The sequence below is a fragment of the Cydia amplana genome, chromosome 17 (assembly GCF_948474715.1).
Source record: "Cydia amplana chromosome 17, ilCydAmpl1.1, whole genome shotgun sequence".
NCBI classification, from domain to species: domain Eukaryota; kingdom Metazoa; phylum Arthropoda; class Insecta; order Lepidoptera; family Tortricidae; genus Cydia; species Cydia amplana.
The window spans coordinates 8,129,328-8,146,653 of record NC_086085.1 but is presented as its reverse complement, the minus strand read 5'-3'; the positions used below and the strand labels follow the sequence as shown (position 1 = coordinate 8,146,653).

At 41.9% G+C, this 17,326-nt stretch overlaps 2 protein-coding genes across 5 annotated transcripts in view; one reads left to right on the top strand and one right to left on the bottom strand.

The window, feature by feature from the left end:
- LOC134655682 (uncharacterized) overlaps positions 1-16,790 on the top strand; it is a 500,300-nt gene extending 483,510 nt beyond the window's left edge. For 3 of the 4 annotated variants that reach the window (XM_063511128.1, XM_063511127.1, XM_063511126.1), the window contains exons 20-27: positions 202-402; positions 825-969; positions 10,711-10,912; positions 11,298-11,433; positions 13,233-13,359; positions 14,109-14,244; positions 15,374-15,502; positions 16,023-16,144. In XM_063511128.1, coding sequence (XP_063367198.1) covers positions 202-402; positions 825-969; positions 10,711-10,912; positions 11,298-11,433; positions 13,233-13,359; positions 14,109-14,244; positions 15,374-15,455 — 1,029 coding nt within the window. In that variant the 3' untranslated portion in view covers positions 15,456-15,502; positions 16,023-16,144. Of the gene's footprint in view, positions 1-201; positions 403-824; positions 970-10,710; positions 10,913-11,297; positions 11,434-13,232; positions 13,360-14,108; positions 14,245-15,373; positions 15,503-16,022 lie in introns of all 4 variants that reach the window. The other variant, XM_063511129.1, reaches the window with a different exon arrangement.
- Positions 2,445-7,124, bottom strand: LOC134656007 (uncharacterized). The gene is made up of 2 exons (XM_063511524.1): positions 7,029-7,124; positions 2,445-6,647 (listed from the first exon to the last, which is right to left on the bottom strand). The coding sequence occupies exons 1-2, from the start codon at positions 7,122-7,124 to the stop codon at positions 2,445-2,447; spliced, it is 4,299 nt and encodes a 1,432-aa protein (XP_063367594.1).
- Positions 16,791-17,326: the final 536 nt, after the last annotated feature.

Here is a 17,326-nt window from a genome sequence, read left to right as displayed (position 1 = left end):
GGTAGCTACACACAAGACAAGCAAAGCTAGCTTTGCATATATGTCTTGTGTCCTAATACACCGCAAATCTTCTTGACGTCACAGCAGAGTCCAATAGTCTATACTCAGCTGTAAATTTTTGAGCTTACTAGAGCTAGTGTAAATAAACCGTTCTTGTGAATATCAACAAATAAGTAATTTTAATATTTCTATCCATTTCAGACTGATGTGGAGAAAGATCTCCGTGGAATAGTGAAGATTACAGTCGGTCTTGGCGGCGCCATGTGCTTGGCGGCAGCAGCGCTCCAAGTGCTGGGGCTAGCGTCGGGAAGGAAGGCGCGGCTGCCCGTGCTGCTGAAGGCGGCCACAGCAGGAACACATTCCGCAGCGCTCTTGACGTTACTCGAGTGCGATACTAGAGAGGTTCGTATTTCATCCGTGAGATTACTTTGCAGCGATTTTAGCACTGTTGTAGAGGGTACCTAATCTGCCTAATACCCACTAGGCAGATTCATATTAACTATGGAAATGTGAAAATGACATGGAATTGGCTTCAAGCGAGAAGGCGTAGTTGTCGTCCGTCCAGGTGAAGGCTATCGTATAGATAAATATTCCACACAGTAATAGTAGTATGCTGCAGGAGTGTGACACTAAACAGTTTTAATAGCTAAGTAGCGCCATTATCTTGAGTTCTACGCATATTCCTGAACCTGGCTTTCTTGGGTGTGAGTTGTCACTTCGAAAAAACATGTTTATGCAACATTTGCTAGTTTCTTATCAACTTCTTCTTTCCATTATCTAAATGATCGAACGAGGCACGAGACCGAGGCATTTTTTTTTTGCAGGAGGAGGCCTGCCCCGGCGCACTGGGCTGGGTGTGCGCGGCGTGCTGGTGCGCGGGCTGCGCGGCGTTGTGCGCACAACCGCTGCTGCTGCAAGCCGAGTTGGCCGGCCGCCAGCAGCGGGCGCCGTCCGTGGGGCTGCTAGCAGGTATTGATAGGCTTCTTAAACATGTAGGTATTTAAAGACTAAAAGGTTATTAAAGTAACAAACACATTACAATTATAAGATAACTAGAAATAAAATAAAAAACACAAACTACCTATAAACCAATTATAAAAATAACACCCCATCCAACAAATCTGTCTGCGGCATGGACCCCATGACACTGGCGGCGTTACCTCTCTGTATCGCAAGTGAAATGCGTTGAGAGAGGTACGCGCCAGCCCTGGGATCCCCTGTGGTTTCGACCAGCCGCGCCGACACTGCCCCGATGAACGTTTTCATGTCGGCTGACTAGGGACCCAAAGTCTCAACTGCGAGCGCCGCAAACTGATAGTCGTTGAGCGACATGTAGGTTGATCGATAATTTTAAACAAAATTAACTATGTAAACAAGTTACTATCAAAACATTTTAATACACGCTTTTATTTCTGACTACTGTCTGCCTTTATTTGCGTTCTCCTGTGACCAACAAGTTCCTGCGAAACACCTTCCGACCGCATCATCTGATCTACTCCATGTTAGCATTGTCATCGAAATGACCAAAGTAAACCGAATTCTAAAGTTGTCGTCGCTCCTGTACAATATATGTATGAAATACTAATTGCTGGGTTCACATATACATATGGACGGCATGAATATATATAAATTACACATTTATATCATTAGAATGGAAAGATGAGTCGACCAACTTTATTCCACTCTACTTAATTATGTGTATACAGATAAAATGAGGACTTGCCTCTCTCATGTGGTTGTATCACTCACATGAATGATTCAGTTTTACTTGGTGCCCTTCCATCTCGTTTAAGCTCTGTGTGGTTGCTAACCCACATACTACTTAATGGCTATGCACCTCCAGTTGGGCATCGGTCGACTTGCTCCGGTCTATACAGGGCCATATCCCTGGTGACTCTTATCAGATTTGCACATTTGTCACTTAGCCGGACGGGGGGGCTATGCCCCCCCGGAGACCTCCACCTTCCCCATAGTCTCGCCACGGTTGCTCCAACTCAGTCGACCGTGCCCGGACACACCTCAAATACATGTCCAATTTCCTTGACTACCAAGTGTGCAGTGCACTGCAAGATTGGACTACTACTAACGGAAAGAACGATATGCTATAACCGTCTCCTCATCTTTCCACCTTATGATGCACGTTTATGTCGACATAATAATATGGCAAAGCAAACACTCACCTGATGTGTTTCTGATGGGGCATTGGGCCTCCTAGAAGCTCGTGGCTCCTAACTGATCTTACTACCACGATCTCCGCTCATTACCTCGTGTACGCGGCACACTCTTCCCGCCATCTTATTCACAGTACCATCAAGCAAAAGTTAGTCAGAACAAGTGGTGTTACCACACATCAAAATATAGACTGACATTACTAGTTTTGATACATACCGACTTTTATATGGCGAATCGCGCTGTGCGCGACACTCCACAGGCAAAAAGGAGTCTTATTGCAGTAGTGTGAGCAGGTGACGCGTCCACTCCAGGATTTTCTCTCTGGCTCGAATAGCAGCGTCCCTCTTAGTTCTAGTTCCCGGCAGGATACTGTCAGGGTTGGAAGTAACTTCCTCAGATCTTGATGTCTCAGTATCCATCATAGATTCTTGCACATTCATTACTTCCTCAGCAGCGACTAATACCTCGTCATGATTCTCAGGTACTGGATTGGTTTGTGGTGGCTGTATGCTATCGCTTGCGCTCGGGGCAGCATCCAGATCCAAATACTCAATTGGCGTGTCTAGAGGTGGTGCAGTTTGTTCCTCCTCAGTCGCTCCAGTTTGTGGAGAGTCATCTGTTTCAGTCTCTAGCGGGTAGAGATGACCTACAGACCGGGTCATTATGGAGTCTCCAACTTTAACTTTAGCGACCCTATGTTTACCATCTGCACTCCTTATGAGCTCTGCTATCTTCCCGACTTTCCATAACTCGCGGTTTTTAAGATCTGATTTTATTTGAACGATGTCCCCTATTTTAGGTTCGCAATCAGAGACAATTCTTGGTTGTTTAGGAGAGTTTTGGTATCTCTCCCTCAGACTCGTCAGGTACTGTGCCATGAATATTTTCTTAAATTCCTCTAGGACTATCAGACCCTTCTTCCAGCTTTCTATTAGGTTAACTTGAAGTTTGGAACTGTCTACAGTACAAACACTGTTCATTGCTGGAGTCAAAGTTAAGCATTTCCCCAGGCTTAGGAAATCGGCTGGTCTTAATATGTGGATCACTTCGGTTCCAATTTTAGTAAGTGGTCTTGAGTTGACTACAGCTTCTACCTCTTTTAACACAGTTAACAGCTTGCTGTCTCCGAGAAGGTGCTTTTCGAGAGTGCGCTTTAGAGAATGCTTCACTACACCTATCAGTCGTTCATAGAATCCACCATGCCACGGAGCCAGCTGAGGTATAAACCTCCATTCAATTCCCTTTTCAATGCAATATGGCTTACTAACAACTTCAGATGTTAGTTTGAAACATGTGGCATTGTCTGAATACAGTCTTTGTGGTGTGTTTCTAGTAGCAGCAAATCTTCTGAGTGCCAGGAGACATTCTTCTGCAGTCAAGTTGTTAACAATCTCAAGATGAATGGCTCGAACAGCTAAACAAGTGAATAGGGCAACCCACCTTTTCTGTTTGCCAGTTGGTGTGTTCACATAAAGAGGTCCAAAATAATCTACTCCACAGTACGTGAATGGTGTGCTATAGTTCACTCTTTCAGTAGGTAGATCAGGCGCAGTTGGCAGACGATAAGGGCCACCGCCGTGTTTGACACACCGCTGACATCTCGAGATCACTCGTTCCACCTGACGTTTACCTTGTGGAATCCAGTACTTCTCTCTAATGAGACTAAGAGTATGTGTAGTGCCAACATGATAATTGCTTTCATGAGTTTCCTTGATTATCCTTTTTGTGAATTCACAGTCTCTGGGAAGCAATATAGGATGTTTCATATCATAATTCCATGTGGTGTTGACCATTCGTCCCTGACATCTCAGTACACCATCCACATCTAGAAACAGTCCAAGATTTCTAGTCAGATGTGTTACCTTTCCTGCAATCTCGTTGGCGAAATGAAGTTTTTGCAGTTTCTTTATTTCTGCTATAGTACTAGCTGCCGAGTTCAGTGAAGGTGGTGTGTCCTGTACTGAGTAAATCTCTGGAATGTCGTCCCTTAAATTATTGTTTGTCAACTGGTCGATTTGGTCTTCAATTTCCATCTGTTGGTTATCATTTGCTTCAACAGTTCTTGGCTCATTTCCTGGACCATCATCAGTTTCCGGTATACTACTGTGTCCACTCTGGTCCAGGCCCTCCGCAACAGAAAGGACTGTCATATGGTTCATATAGTATCTATCTGTAGGCCACATTGTCTCATCCTCTTTTAAGAATGTGGGACCATTAAACCAAAGTTCCTTGGATTGACTCCATCTGTCAGGCCTTGTGGCAACATCAGCTGGGTTCATTTTAGTGTTGATATAGTACAACTCTGCTCCCATTTGGTTTTTTCTGATCTCTTCTACTCTGTTTGATACAAAGGGCGGTAACAATTTATCTGACCGCATCCATCCATGTACGACCAAACTATCGGTCCACAACATTTCCTTGCTTATTGGAAGAGATAGGTTCTCTCTCACATATTTCAAGAGTCTACTTGCTATGAGCAAACCCAGTAGCTCTAATTTCGGGATATGAAGTTCACTTGTGTCTTCACCTTTGGCTATCCTAGACTTTCCCATTAAGAATGAGATTGATGTGCCTTGGTTGCTTCTTGTTGTTAGATAAATAACAGCAGCATATCCAGCCTTTGAGGCATCAGAAAACCCATGTAACTGGTATGTTGTCTCTAGCTCTGGATTGACATTTGTTACACATCTCGGCAATTCCAGATTTACTGCTGTTTTTATTACGTTCAATATTTCCTGCATGGACTGCACCAAGTCATCCGGTAGGTTGGTGTCCCATTTATGTTTTTGATCACAGATGCTCCGAAACAACACCTTCAATGGTAAGGTTAATGGGCAAATGAAACCACATGGATCGTAGATCCGGGCTAAAGTACGAAGTACCTTCCTCTTAGTGTTGACTGGTGCATCTTTGTCAAAGTGTTGATCAGTAATTCTTAATTTCACGGTGTCCCTTTTCACGTTCCACGACAATCCAAGAATTTTTACTGTATTTTCATGTTTTGCTTGCTGCTCTGAAGGCACAAGATCAAGAAATTCCTTATTATTTGATAACCAATCTCTTATATTCATAGATATTTGCCCAAAGGTTTCTCTCGTCTTTTCATAAATTTCTTGCGCTTCTTTCACAGAGTTCGCTCCAGTTACTAGATTGTCTACATAACAATTGTTAGCTATATCCTTCAGTAAGTTTCCATCTGTCTGTGACATGTGATATCTAATAGTCGCTGTCAGGAGAAACGGACTTGAAATTATGCCAAACGGGACTCGGCAAAATCGTAGATATAACAGATTGTCTCCCGTTAGGTCCTTTGTGATGTCTTTAGCCCACAGAAATCTTGTCACATCACGGTCCTTCTCTTGAAGTCCTACCTGCAAGAATGCCTTTTCTACATCGGCGACGATTGCTATTTTCTTTGTCCTAAACTTCAGAAGAAGGGCTGTGAGATCCTCAAGCATGGAGGGCCCACTATACAGACATTCGTTCAGGCTTTTCTTGTCCATGCTTCTCATTGAAGCATCGTACACAATCCTCCCGCGTTTTCCTTCATTTTTTACAATGTGATGAGCAAGGTAGTGCACAGGGTGTTCGGTGTCATTCCTATGTGGTTCAACTATTTCAATGACATTTCCGTTTAGTTGCTCCTTCAGAATATCATCATATTCTTGCAGCGTTGCTGAATCCAATCTATTGACCAAGCTCTTCAGTCTTCCTAACGCCATGCCGAAATTTACAGGAAGCTGAGGTGGATATTCAATCCATGGCCACGTTACTTCATAACGTCCATTGTTGTATTGTATGGTGTCATTGAAATGTTTTACAGCTTCCTCTTGTCTAGTGGCTTTTGGAGAGTCATTTATGCCAATACACTCAAGAGACCATAGAAATTTAATATCAATGTTCCTGAGCGGTAAGTCCGGTTCGGTAAAATAAGGGCAGCTTGAACTATGACAGTGGCAGTAAGTAGTCACAGTTAGAATATTTTCTGGGGTAGTGCGTTTACGGTTTTCATCTCCAGAATACAGCCAACCAAAGTCAGTATCGATCAAATACAGGTTATCCTTAAGTTGTATCTTCTCTTGACGTCTGAAACCTTCATAATAATCGTTCCCTATTAAGAGGTTCACATTTTCACCAATAGAATCGTCATCGGCCGCTAGATCAACCCTTGAGTGATCAAATTTAGCTATCGGTAACTTCTCAGTAATATGTGGAACGATATTTACTCTTACTTGTTTTTTGGTGCCACGCTTGGTTTCTAACACAACTTCCACTGAAGGGCTCGGCATTTCCTTTGGAATAGTTTCTCCAAACGTGAACACTAAGAGTCGGTCTTCATTATCCGGTAATAGCTGTAGTTTGGAAGCAGCCCGTACAGTTATGTAACTCCTCTGTGAGCCACAGTCCAATACAAGTCTGCACTTATGTTTGCTTGTTTTGTTGTTGTTGGGGTTGCTGATTTGTGCCACTGCTGTCTGTAAAAAATTGTATTTATTTATATTTGCTATATAGCACTTTACCATTGTTTGCCAACTGACAGGCAAATCTTCCTTACCTCTTGGCTTTGGACACAAAAGCTGGAGGTGTCCATCACCACATCGGTAGCATTTTATTTTTCTATGGCATTGATCTGTATTATGGTTCCGTTTCAGACACTTGTGACATCTACCAGACAGTTGCTTTTTTCTAGATTCATTGTCACTGTACCTCCTGCAATCCACACTATTATGATTTTGGAGCTTGCAGAAAATGCAAGGTAACCGGGTCTTCTTTTTTGGAGGAATGTTATCTTTAACGGGATTTTCTGCTTTCCTTTTTAAGTTTCTTCTTGGTCTGTATTTTGAGTCATTTTGTACTGGATCAGATCTAGTTTGGAGAACTTCAGTAGTGATGACTTGTTTCGCGTCCAGTCCTTTTGGTATTGGTTGGGTCTGGGCTTTCTCCATAGCCATAACAATGTCCAGTAAAACCCGTCTGACTGTCGAGGTTGAATTATCTGTTGAATGTTGAGGCATAAGGTGATATTGGTGTAAAACTTCTTCTGGAAATTTGGCAAGTATGTTTGCCCGTAGGTGGTTTCCTGCTGTGTCTTCACCTAACTTTTCCAGGACCCGCAGATGCCGCTCAATCTGGTCTAAAGTATGCCTACAACTGGAAGCTGAATATTCTGCTCGACCCAAGTTGGTAAGCGCAGTGTAGTGGACATCTATCAGGGCATCGTTCGACCCATACCTCGACTTGAGAGCCTCCACGGCAATGGCATAATTGTGATTTGTTATACTGATGCCCGCTACAGCTTCCATTGCCTTGCCCTCCAGACTACTTAACAAATAATTAAGTTTATCAGCCTCGGCCATGGGCTGGTTGTCTACATTGGACACAAACCGATCCCAAAATTCTGACCACCGTAGCTGATCACCATCAAACTTTGGTAGTTGCAGTTTTGGAAGTTTGATATTCATTTGTCGTTCCGTTGTTGTATTATGCTGATCAGCTACAACTGCCATGGATGTCTCTATATTCACGATTAAATCCTCCGCCTGGAGTTGAATCTCCATAGCCTGGTTAATTACAGTAACTTCAGGGTTCGACGAGGTAGTCGTATAGTGCCGTATTTCATTTTGTAGTTTGCTAATTAGATTCTGTAACTGTCTTATCGTACCGGACGCACTTCCAATTATGAGATCACCGGCATCGTTAGACTGAATGTTTTCGATGTACGTTTTCAATTTATTTTGTCGCATTTGGACCATGTTAGCCAAGATATCTTCCATTGTGAATAAGTACAATGTATCACTATCCTACGTATGCTTCACACGAAACCCCTGACTCCGTGTTTTATCCTCTACGAACTGAAATTAACAAATAACAAAGGATTTTACTTCTTGGCACCGCCGAAATATTGCAGCGCGTCGGTACTATGCACGTAGAGAACATGATGCATATTTACCTTGATCCGTGATATATTTCCTATTGATCGTCGTATTCTATCAACAACTATTCACTGTTACACCGAAATATACTCGCAAACACTAATCCAATTAGAATGGATAATTCTAATTAAAAGTTATTTTCCATTTAAAAATACTCGACCACCAGACAGCAAAATGTTCATGACAAGTTTGGCATTTGACAACAAACGAAAAGGCGGCAAATGCGAGAAGAAAATTCCATAGTAGTGTTGTCACACTGAGATTACATAATACCGATTTTGACTATTCGTTCAATTCGTAAAACCCAAGAGTTTACTGAACAAATATTTATCGTTTACATATTTTTGCAAACTAAAACAAGATTAAAACTTGTTTAATATTTACCTTTGTATTAATATCACCTAAAACATTATATTAGTTTCAAGTATCGCTCACTTCAAACGAATCGGTTAGAATCGATTACTTGGGAACGCACTAGCACCATAGACATTCGGATGAAACGAATGAATGGTTTAAGTTATTATTTCATTTAAGTGCACTTTACACGATATTCTACTACATACACTTGTGCTATATTTTTTTTTAATTATTTGCAGTTGAAATTTTTTCAAACTTTCTACGCACTTCCAAACCACGCAATTATCCTTTTACTCTTGAACTGTGTGCCTTTCAGTTCTCCCCTTTTAGAGACTGACAATCACTCAGTATAAAAGGACTTATGAACTAGTATAATTTCAAAATACAAATATACATATTTTCCTTACTACTAAAATAAATGGTACTCAGATTAATTTCTTTATTATTAAACACTATATAACATGATTGCAACAGCAAATCATGATAAAATAAATAATTTTGATAAAAATAAGCCTCGCTTATCCGGCTCATTTATATAGTTATCCCAGCACGCTCCACCAAAATGTCGTCGCTCCTGTACAATATATGTATGAAATACTAATTGCTGGGTTCACATATACATATGGACGGCATGAATATATATAAATTACACATTTATATCATTAGAATGGAAAGATGAGTCGACCAACTTTATTCCACTCTACTTAATTATGTGTATACAGATAAAATGAGGACTTGCCTCTCTCATGTGGTTGTATCACTCACATGAATGATTCAGTTTTACTTGGTGCCCTTCCATCTCGTTTAAGCTCTGTGTGGTTGCTAACCCACATACTACTTAATGGCTATGCACCTCCAGTTGGGCATCGGTCGACTTGCTCCGGTCTATACAGGGCCATATCCCTGGTGACTCTTATCAGATTTGCACATTTGTCACTTAGCCGGACGGGGGGGCTATGCCCCCCCGGAGACCTCCACCTTCCCCATAGTCTCGCCACGGTTGCTCCAACTCAGTCGACCGTGCCCGGACACACCTCAAATACATGTCCAATTTCCTTGACTACCAAGTGTGCAGTGCACTGCAAGATTGGACTACTACTAACGGAAAGAACGATATGCTATAACCGTCTCCTCATCTTTCCACCTTATGATGCACGTTTATGTCGACATAATAATATGGCAAAGCAAACACTCACCTGATGTGTTTCTGATGGGGCATTGGGCCTCCTAGAAGCTCGTGGCTCCTAACTGATCTTACTACCACGATCTCCGCTCATTACCTCGTGTACGCGGCACACTCTTCCCGCCATCTTATTCACAGTACCATCAAGCAAAAGTTAGTCAGAACAAGTGGTGTTACCACACATCAAAATATAGACTGACATTACTAGTTTTGATACATACCGACTTTTATATGGCGAATCGCGCTGTGCGCGACAAAAGTTGCATAAAAGTTACCAGTTTTAAATAAAATTCCATGGAAACACCATACCAATTATACGGAGTTAACTGACTACCGGTAGGCGCAAAGCAAGCAAACTCAACTCAAATAATTACCATTAAGACGAAAATGACAGACCGCGCGCGACCGCTCCTCCATACTAACGTCCCCGCTTTTCTCTCTTTTTTTTCGACTACCGGTTTTTTAGGGTTCCGTAGCCAAATGGCAAAAAACGGAACCCTTATAGATTCGTCATGTCTGTCTGTCCGTCTGTCTGTCCGTCTGTCTGTCCGTCTGTCTGTCCGTCCGTATGTCACAGCCACTTTTCTCCGAAACTATAAGAACTATACTGTTGAAACTTGGTAAGTAGATGTATTCTGTGAACCGCATTAAGATTTTCACACAAAAATAGAAAAAAAAAACAATAAATTTTTGGGGTTCCCCATACTTCGAACTGAAACTCAAAATTTTTTTTTTCATCAAACCCATACGTGTGGGATATCTATGGATAGGTCTTCAAAAATGATATTGAGGTTTCTAATATAATTTTTTTCTAAACTGAATAGTTTGCGCGAGAGACACTTCCAAAGTGGTAAAATGTGTGTCCCCCCCCCCCCTAACTTCTAAAATAAGAGAATGATAAAACTAAAAAAAATATATGATGTACATTACCATGTAAACTTCCACCGAAAATTGGTTTGAACGAGATCTAGCAAGTAGTTTTTTTTTAATACGTCATAAATCGCCTAAATACGGAACCCTTCATGGGCGAGTCCGACTCGCACTTGGCCGTTTTTTTTATTCCAGGAGTGTGCACTCTGGCGTGGCTGACGGCGCGGTTATGGGGCGGTGCGCCTCTACAACTGGGCGCTGCGGCGCAAGTAGTGTGCGCGGCGGGCTGCGCGCTACTAGCTTTGCTGTGCCTCGCGCTCGCTTTGTGCGCTGCGTTGCGATTGCGCACTATCACGCATAAGGTTCCTGCGGAACGGCGGAGCTACCTCGCTGACCGGTTAGTATTTCATCACATAGACAATATAGACATAGACTACATCAGATAATCTATCGCTTTGACTGATGAATATTTAGGGGCGGTCACTTCAGCTGAATCCAAACGATAAAGCAATGAACAGCTGTCATCCAAACAGTTCTACGTAATAGAAAACCAAGTTTTGAATAGTTATGGCACGTGTACTAGGTACCATAAGACTATCTTACTTTACCTATTCCACATGAAATGCCGGCACTGATTTTTCACGATGCGCGGTGACATGTCATCGCAACGTAATATTATTGTGCTTTAGACAACATCCAAATATCTGGTTAGAGGGACCATTTTTTTAAATTAAGTAATTGATGTTTATGTATGCAGACTTAATGTAATTTATGTAATTCAGGACACGCGTGGTTCGACATACGCTAGCATTGTTGCTAACTACTTCGGCAGCACAAGCGGCGGGCGTGGCGTACGCGCAGCCGGGCGAGCGACGCATTTCGCACGTCGCTGCGCTTTCCGCCGCGGCCCTCGCCAACGTACGTATTTATTCTTCTCAGTCATTAACCACTTGATGTCATTACAATAAGATTTATGATTCACCCAACTGGCTAAACAATAACTGCACAGAGCTCTTCTCAAGAACTGAACGAACGAAACCAGAGAATTATGTATATGCTGAGTACTGTTAGGTTCCGACTTCCGACATCGCGTCCATAATTAATTGTAGTTTTATATTTAAACTTTAGCAAATTGTATGTAAATGTGAACGTGCCTTATTAGTGTGAGACCGTTTTAAAAACAAACTTAGGCGCGATGCGCGGGAAAAGTGACAGATGCCGGGACGGGAGGAGGAATTAAAAAAAGCGGCCAAGTGCGAGTCGGACTCGCCCATGAAGGGTTCCGTATTTAGGCGATTTATGACGTATAAAAAAAAACTACTTACTAGATCTCGTTCAAACCAATTTTCGGTGGAAGTTTACATGGTATTGTACATCATATATTTTTTTTAGTTTTATCATTCTCTTATTTTAGAAGTTACAGGGGGGGGACACACATTTTACCACTTTGGAAGTGTCTCTCGCGCAAACTATTCAGTTTAGAAAAAAATGATATTAGAAACCTCAATATCATTTTTGAAGACCTATCCATAGATACCCCACACGTATGGGTTTGATGAAAAAAAAATTTTTGAGTTTCAGTTCGAAGTATGGGGAACCCCAAAAATTTATTGTTTTTTTTCTATTTTTGTGTGAAAATCTTAATGCGGTTCACAGAATACATCTACTTACCAAGTTTCAACAGTATAGTTCTTATAGTTTCGGAGAAAAGTGGCTGTGACATACGGACGGACAGACGGACAGACGGACAGACAGACAGACATGACGAATCTATAAGGGTTCCGTTTTTTGCCATTTGGCTACGGAACCCTAAAAAAGACAATCAGAAGTAACTAACAATAAGACGCTGTGATAATTTTATATGATTAGAGTTTTATATTGTTAATGCCGGCAGTTTGTATGATTTGGATTGTGCAGAGTGGAATTACTGAGTCAATAAAACAAGGAGTCTAAAGAAGTTCTTTGATTTCAACATCCGAGCTTGCCCTTTAGTAGGTATATTGCCGGAGAGCAACTTTAGGTATCTACTCTACTCTAATATTGTTAAGATGAAAACCCAACACACCCTCCACAAAACTCAACTTATACTCATATTCTGATGTATAAAAGTAATGTGTAATAAATTAATACCTAATAATAACGTAAAATCAAGTTTGGACTCCCGGGCCAGTGTTGATAAATATAAAACCGATGTCCTGAGAATAATCTGCAATTGCTTTAAATATATTGATTGTTTTACAGGACGTACCTGGTCTACTGTTTAATTTTTTTCACCACACCAGCTCGGAAAGGCTTACTTTGCACTTCAAAAACCGATAGCAAAGTTGCATTTTATTTACATGTGAGGCAAAGTAATCAAATGCAAATTTTGAGTTGTTTTCTTGTTTGCTGGTAGAATTGACTTTTAAATGATGATTTTGGATGATAAATATTTAATAACATTCATTTGGATTTGATTTGGTTTGATTTTGTTTGATATTTTACATTTAATATTTGCTTCGGGTTGTTGTGGTGAAAAATGTTGTGTTTCACTCGGGGGCAAATTTTGTTTAACCCTCGTGCTTTAAAACCCTCGCTACGCTCAAGATTCCATTTTTCGAACCACTCTCTACGCTCGTGGTTCAATTCTGGAATCTTTCGCTTGCTCGGGTATCAATATTAGCACGAGCGGTTAAACAACAACTTTGCCCCCTTGTAAAACAAATAACTCTTTTCAGGGCCTCGCTATGTTAATATGCTACGTAATCCGCGACGAGGAGTGCCTGCGATCAGCCAGGCGCGCACTCTCTATGGGCGAGCCTAGGGAGTGGCAAGACTCGCCCGCTGGCGATACGTCGCTTAGTTGTAAGTAATCCAAGACAGCATTTACAAACGATGTAGTTTAATAATATGAATTTTTGATAATCGGTATGTACCAGTTCGGAAAGCTCTGGATATCGATTCCAAATACAGTTGGTCCATTAATATACAAGTTCAAAACGGCAGCCACTTAAGTAATATGTTCGTATTAAAAACCAATTGATTATCTTATAGAATTTTTTAAAGTTTAAGACGATAAATCTTGTCCCCGGACTTGACAGCTAAAGTAGATGGCGCTGTATGCTGCCATATTTGTGGTCGCCATAGTTACCAAACTTCAACATTTAACAACCAGAGCTCCCGCCATGAATCTAGTATTTTAACTGGATCAGGCATGAGGGGTGGGGGGGAAATGACCGAACGGGATAGTCAGTAGTAGTCTTATGTATCTTTCAGTAGGAGTAGCAGCGAAAGCGCTATTATTGTTTGTCCTTGTCACAGTCTCACCTTTTTTTATTGCCCACCATAAATTAGTATGTATTATGGTGGGCAACAAATAAATTCGACCAATCTTAGTGTCGCATTGCCTATGTTTTGTCCCTCACGGAGGCACGCGTATACCACTTCTATAGGATCCTACCTTCTATGGCTCCCGCATCATTATGCGGGAGCCATAGAAGCAATGAACAATGCCATTTGTACATTAGCTGTCAATTTCAAAGACGTGTTTAAGACGTGTATAAGATGTGTTTAACATTTTTATTCGATTTCCACGGGATTGTTTGCCTGTCCAGTGTACATAAAACAAGGCGGTGAGGTGGAGAGCCGCGGTGGCGTGGGCACCTTAGAGTCCTCGCCGACGCCCTCGTCGCCCGGTGCCTACTGGCGCGCGCCCGCGCCGGGGCTCGACACGCCCACTCGGCTACACAGGTACTCTCATCTCTACACGACCTATGACACGACACGAACAATGCTTGCAGCTGCATCTTTGTAAATTATTACATTTACCACCGCAAGCTAATAATTTTAATAAAACAATATAATAAATAACCACGTTCCATTTTTAACACCACACTAAGTATCAAAATAATATGAGTGCCGTATCGCTTCGGGGCGGTCTATCGTCCTACACTACCAAAACGTAATATCTAGAATATCAGTGACATTAAATTTGAACCTTAATACTATGACGATACCGGTTGTTTTTCAAAATGAATGTTGTACTGGCACGTGCTAAGTCTGGAGCTAGCGGTTTTGCGATAATAGAGACAATGGCCTTTGTTTGAAAGATTAAGGTTTGAAGCGAAAAGTTCACCTCAGAAGGGCGGTACTATACCAATGGTGACACTTAAGCGGGCCACTCACACACCTGCCGCAGGGACAATACCGGTCGCACGGCGGTCGGAGCAATTTTAGGCTGAAAAATTGCCCCTGCTTCTCTACACACATCACAAGGAGGCAATTAAGGGTCCAATTCCAATATTGCCCCTGCGGCAGGTGTGTGAGTGGCCTGCTTTAGAATCCTGCCGGCAAAATATGGCTGTTATTTAAAAGAGTTGCTAAGAGTGACTATTTAAGTGATATGTTTGTACCTACTCATATCTTCAATGTCTGTCCACCTAGCCTGCCACGGCTCTCTTGGGGAGCATGGGGTCGACTCGGCAACCTAATCCAAAGAATTGACATAGGCGCTAGTGTTTAAAAAGCGACTGCCATCTGACTTTCCAACCCAGATGTGAACTAGGGTGTATTGGGACCAATCAGGTTTCTTCACGAATGTTTTCCTTCTTACTATTAACTTTCAATAACGTGACCAAGGACGAATTTATTGAAGATAAATAAAAATAAATAATTTAATATTAGGGGACATCTTACACAGATCAATCTAGCCCCAAACTAAGCAAAGATAATCTAATCTTATACTTAATTTATAAAACTATAGTACTAAGTTATCATTCAAGTTATATTTTTAAACATCATGTTTTATTTTCTTAGTATTGTTTTTAACCATAATTACTAGTGGAATTTTTGTTGAAATTATTTTATTTTGTTTACTTAGCCTGCGCCATCTTACCGCTCAGCAAAGACCTCCCTCTAAGAGTTTCACATCCCGATATCTCTTGCAACCGGCCCGTCGTTAAGAAACGACTTTATCTGCGACCGGGCGTTGCACCGACCGTCTTGTCTAGTGAGTAGTTAAACTTAATTCACCTTCGATCCAATTATAGTCTGATGGCATTCCCATGCGGGGTCCCGTTGTTTCCCATAAAGTTTTAAGTCATAATTTATTGTTTGTCATATTCATAAAACTGAAACCGTTAACATTTCAGGATTTTTGTTAGGTTATCCTATAGATAGGTTAGGTTTGTTTTATGGCAATCCTGCAAAGTGACGCGTTTCTGAACGAAATGAATTATGACTAACGAAAATTCGGGCAAACAATACATTATGGCCTAAAACTATTTGGGAAACAATAGAGACCCCATTCCATGCTTTTGTCTTTAAACCCTAACAAAGCTATTAAATGATAATCACCCACGTATATCCTCAGATCCTGCGGTTTTCCTAACTCATGCTTACCTCCGCCCACTTTTTAGCACCTTCATTATTTCATTGTGTTCGGTCATCCTTTCTTTTCGAATATGTTTGCAGATCCAAATAATTTAATATATTTTTAGTTTAACTCAAGTTATATGTGCATTTAACAGGCGGCAGTCGACTCCAGACAGCCGCGCGGACATCGTGCGCTGCGTGGAGTACAAGGAGACGGTGCTGAGCCCGCACCGCTATGAGCGCCACTCGCGCGCCGTGTGCGACCTCATCCCGCGCGTCGCACACCCCGCACACGTCGCACACCCCGCACACGTCGCACACCCCGCACACGCCGCGCAGCCCGAGTACCTGGCGCGCGTGTGCCTCGAGCTCGGCGTGCTCGACGCCACCCCCGTCCCGCCCCAGGACCCCCCCGCTCCTCTCCTCACCTGCTCCGTCGACTTCGAACCCTACACCGAAAAACGGTTCGACACCGCCAAAGAAAACTGCACCCTCTGTGTTCAGTCGAACCCGGACGTCTCCAAAATACCGTCGCCGCCCATCAAGAGCTGCCTAAAAAAATCTAGCAAAAATCAAGATTTCGCGTCCAGTATATCCCTCCCCTCCATGGAAATATTAAAAGACGAGCCGAAGTCTAAGTCGGACATCGAGCAGGTGAACAGGGAGTGGAAGAAGGTGTACGATTCGCCCGAGACGGACCGAATGTTGAACAAGATATCCAACGATTTGGATTTTTTATTAAATAGAACTCAGGACGCTAGCGTTAATGTAATACTGGACCAAATCGAGGAGGCTCCCACGTAGGATACGGAGTGAAACGTTAGAGACGGTAGACTTTAGCCATGTAAGTAAACGAATAACATGGAAACAGGGGTGCAACATGCCACTAGGATAAGTGTACATATTAAAAGTGTTTTATAGATTTGAAAAAAAGTTGTATCAAGAAACATTGTGCATGCGATTTATATGAATTATTCCTTTTTGTAAACTTTAATAATGTTATTGAGGGATATTATAAAATCAAGTCTAGGTATCTATAGTATAAAAACGGGAGGGAGCAAGAGCATAGACGAAGATATAATAGGACCCCAAAGCTGAGCAAAATATCGTTGGCGTGGGTTTTGAGTTTTGACAGCTGAATCAGATTGCGCTGTACGAGTGCACGTTTAGTCGACGTCAAAGATGTTTACATTTTTCGCCTTATTACAAAGGTGCAAAAATGTAGACATATCTTTGACGTCAACTGTACAACCTCAAAAATTCGCGATACCTACTAGTACCTAGATTGTCAAGCGTTAAGGTTTGCTCCATGCTTAACGTATGTTCCATGTACTGCCATCAAGTTCAGCCTTCGACCCCAAGCTACGATAGTTTGTGACTCTGTCTTATTATCCCTGTGTCGGCTCGGTACGATTAAGCGATCAAGTTTGTAACTAGTCAAATTCTAAAGTGTGCGATA

Bases quoted from the DNA above. Each gene is read 5' to 3' on its own strand.
- LOC134656007 (XM_063511524.1), bottom strand. From the start codon at position 7,124: ATGGCTATGGAGAAAGCCCAGACCCAACCAATACCAAAAGGACTGGAC. The intron at 6,648-7,028 runs GTACAAAATGAC...AATTTTTTACAG, and splicing joins TCCAAACTAGATCTGATCCA to ACAGCAGTGGCACAAATCAG.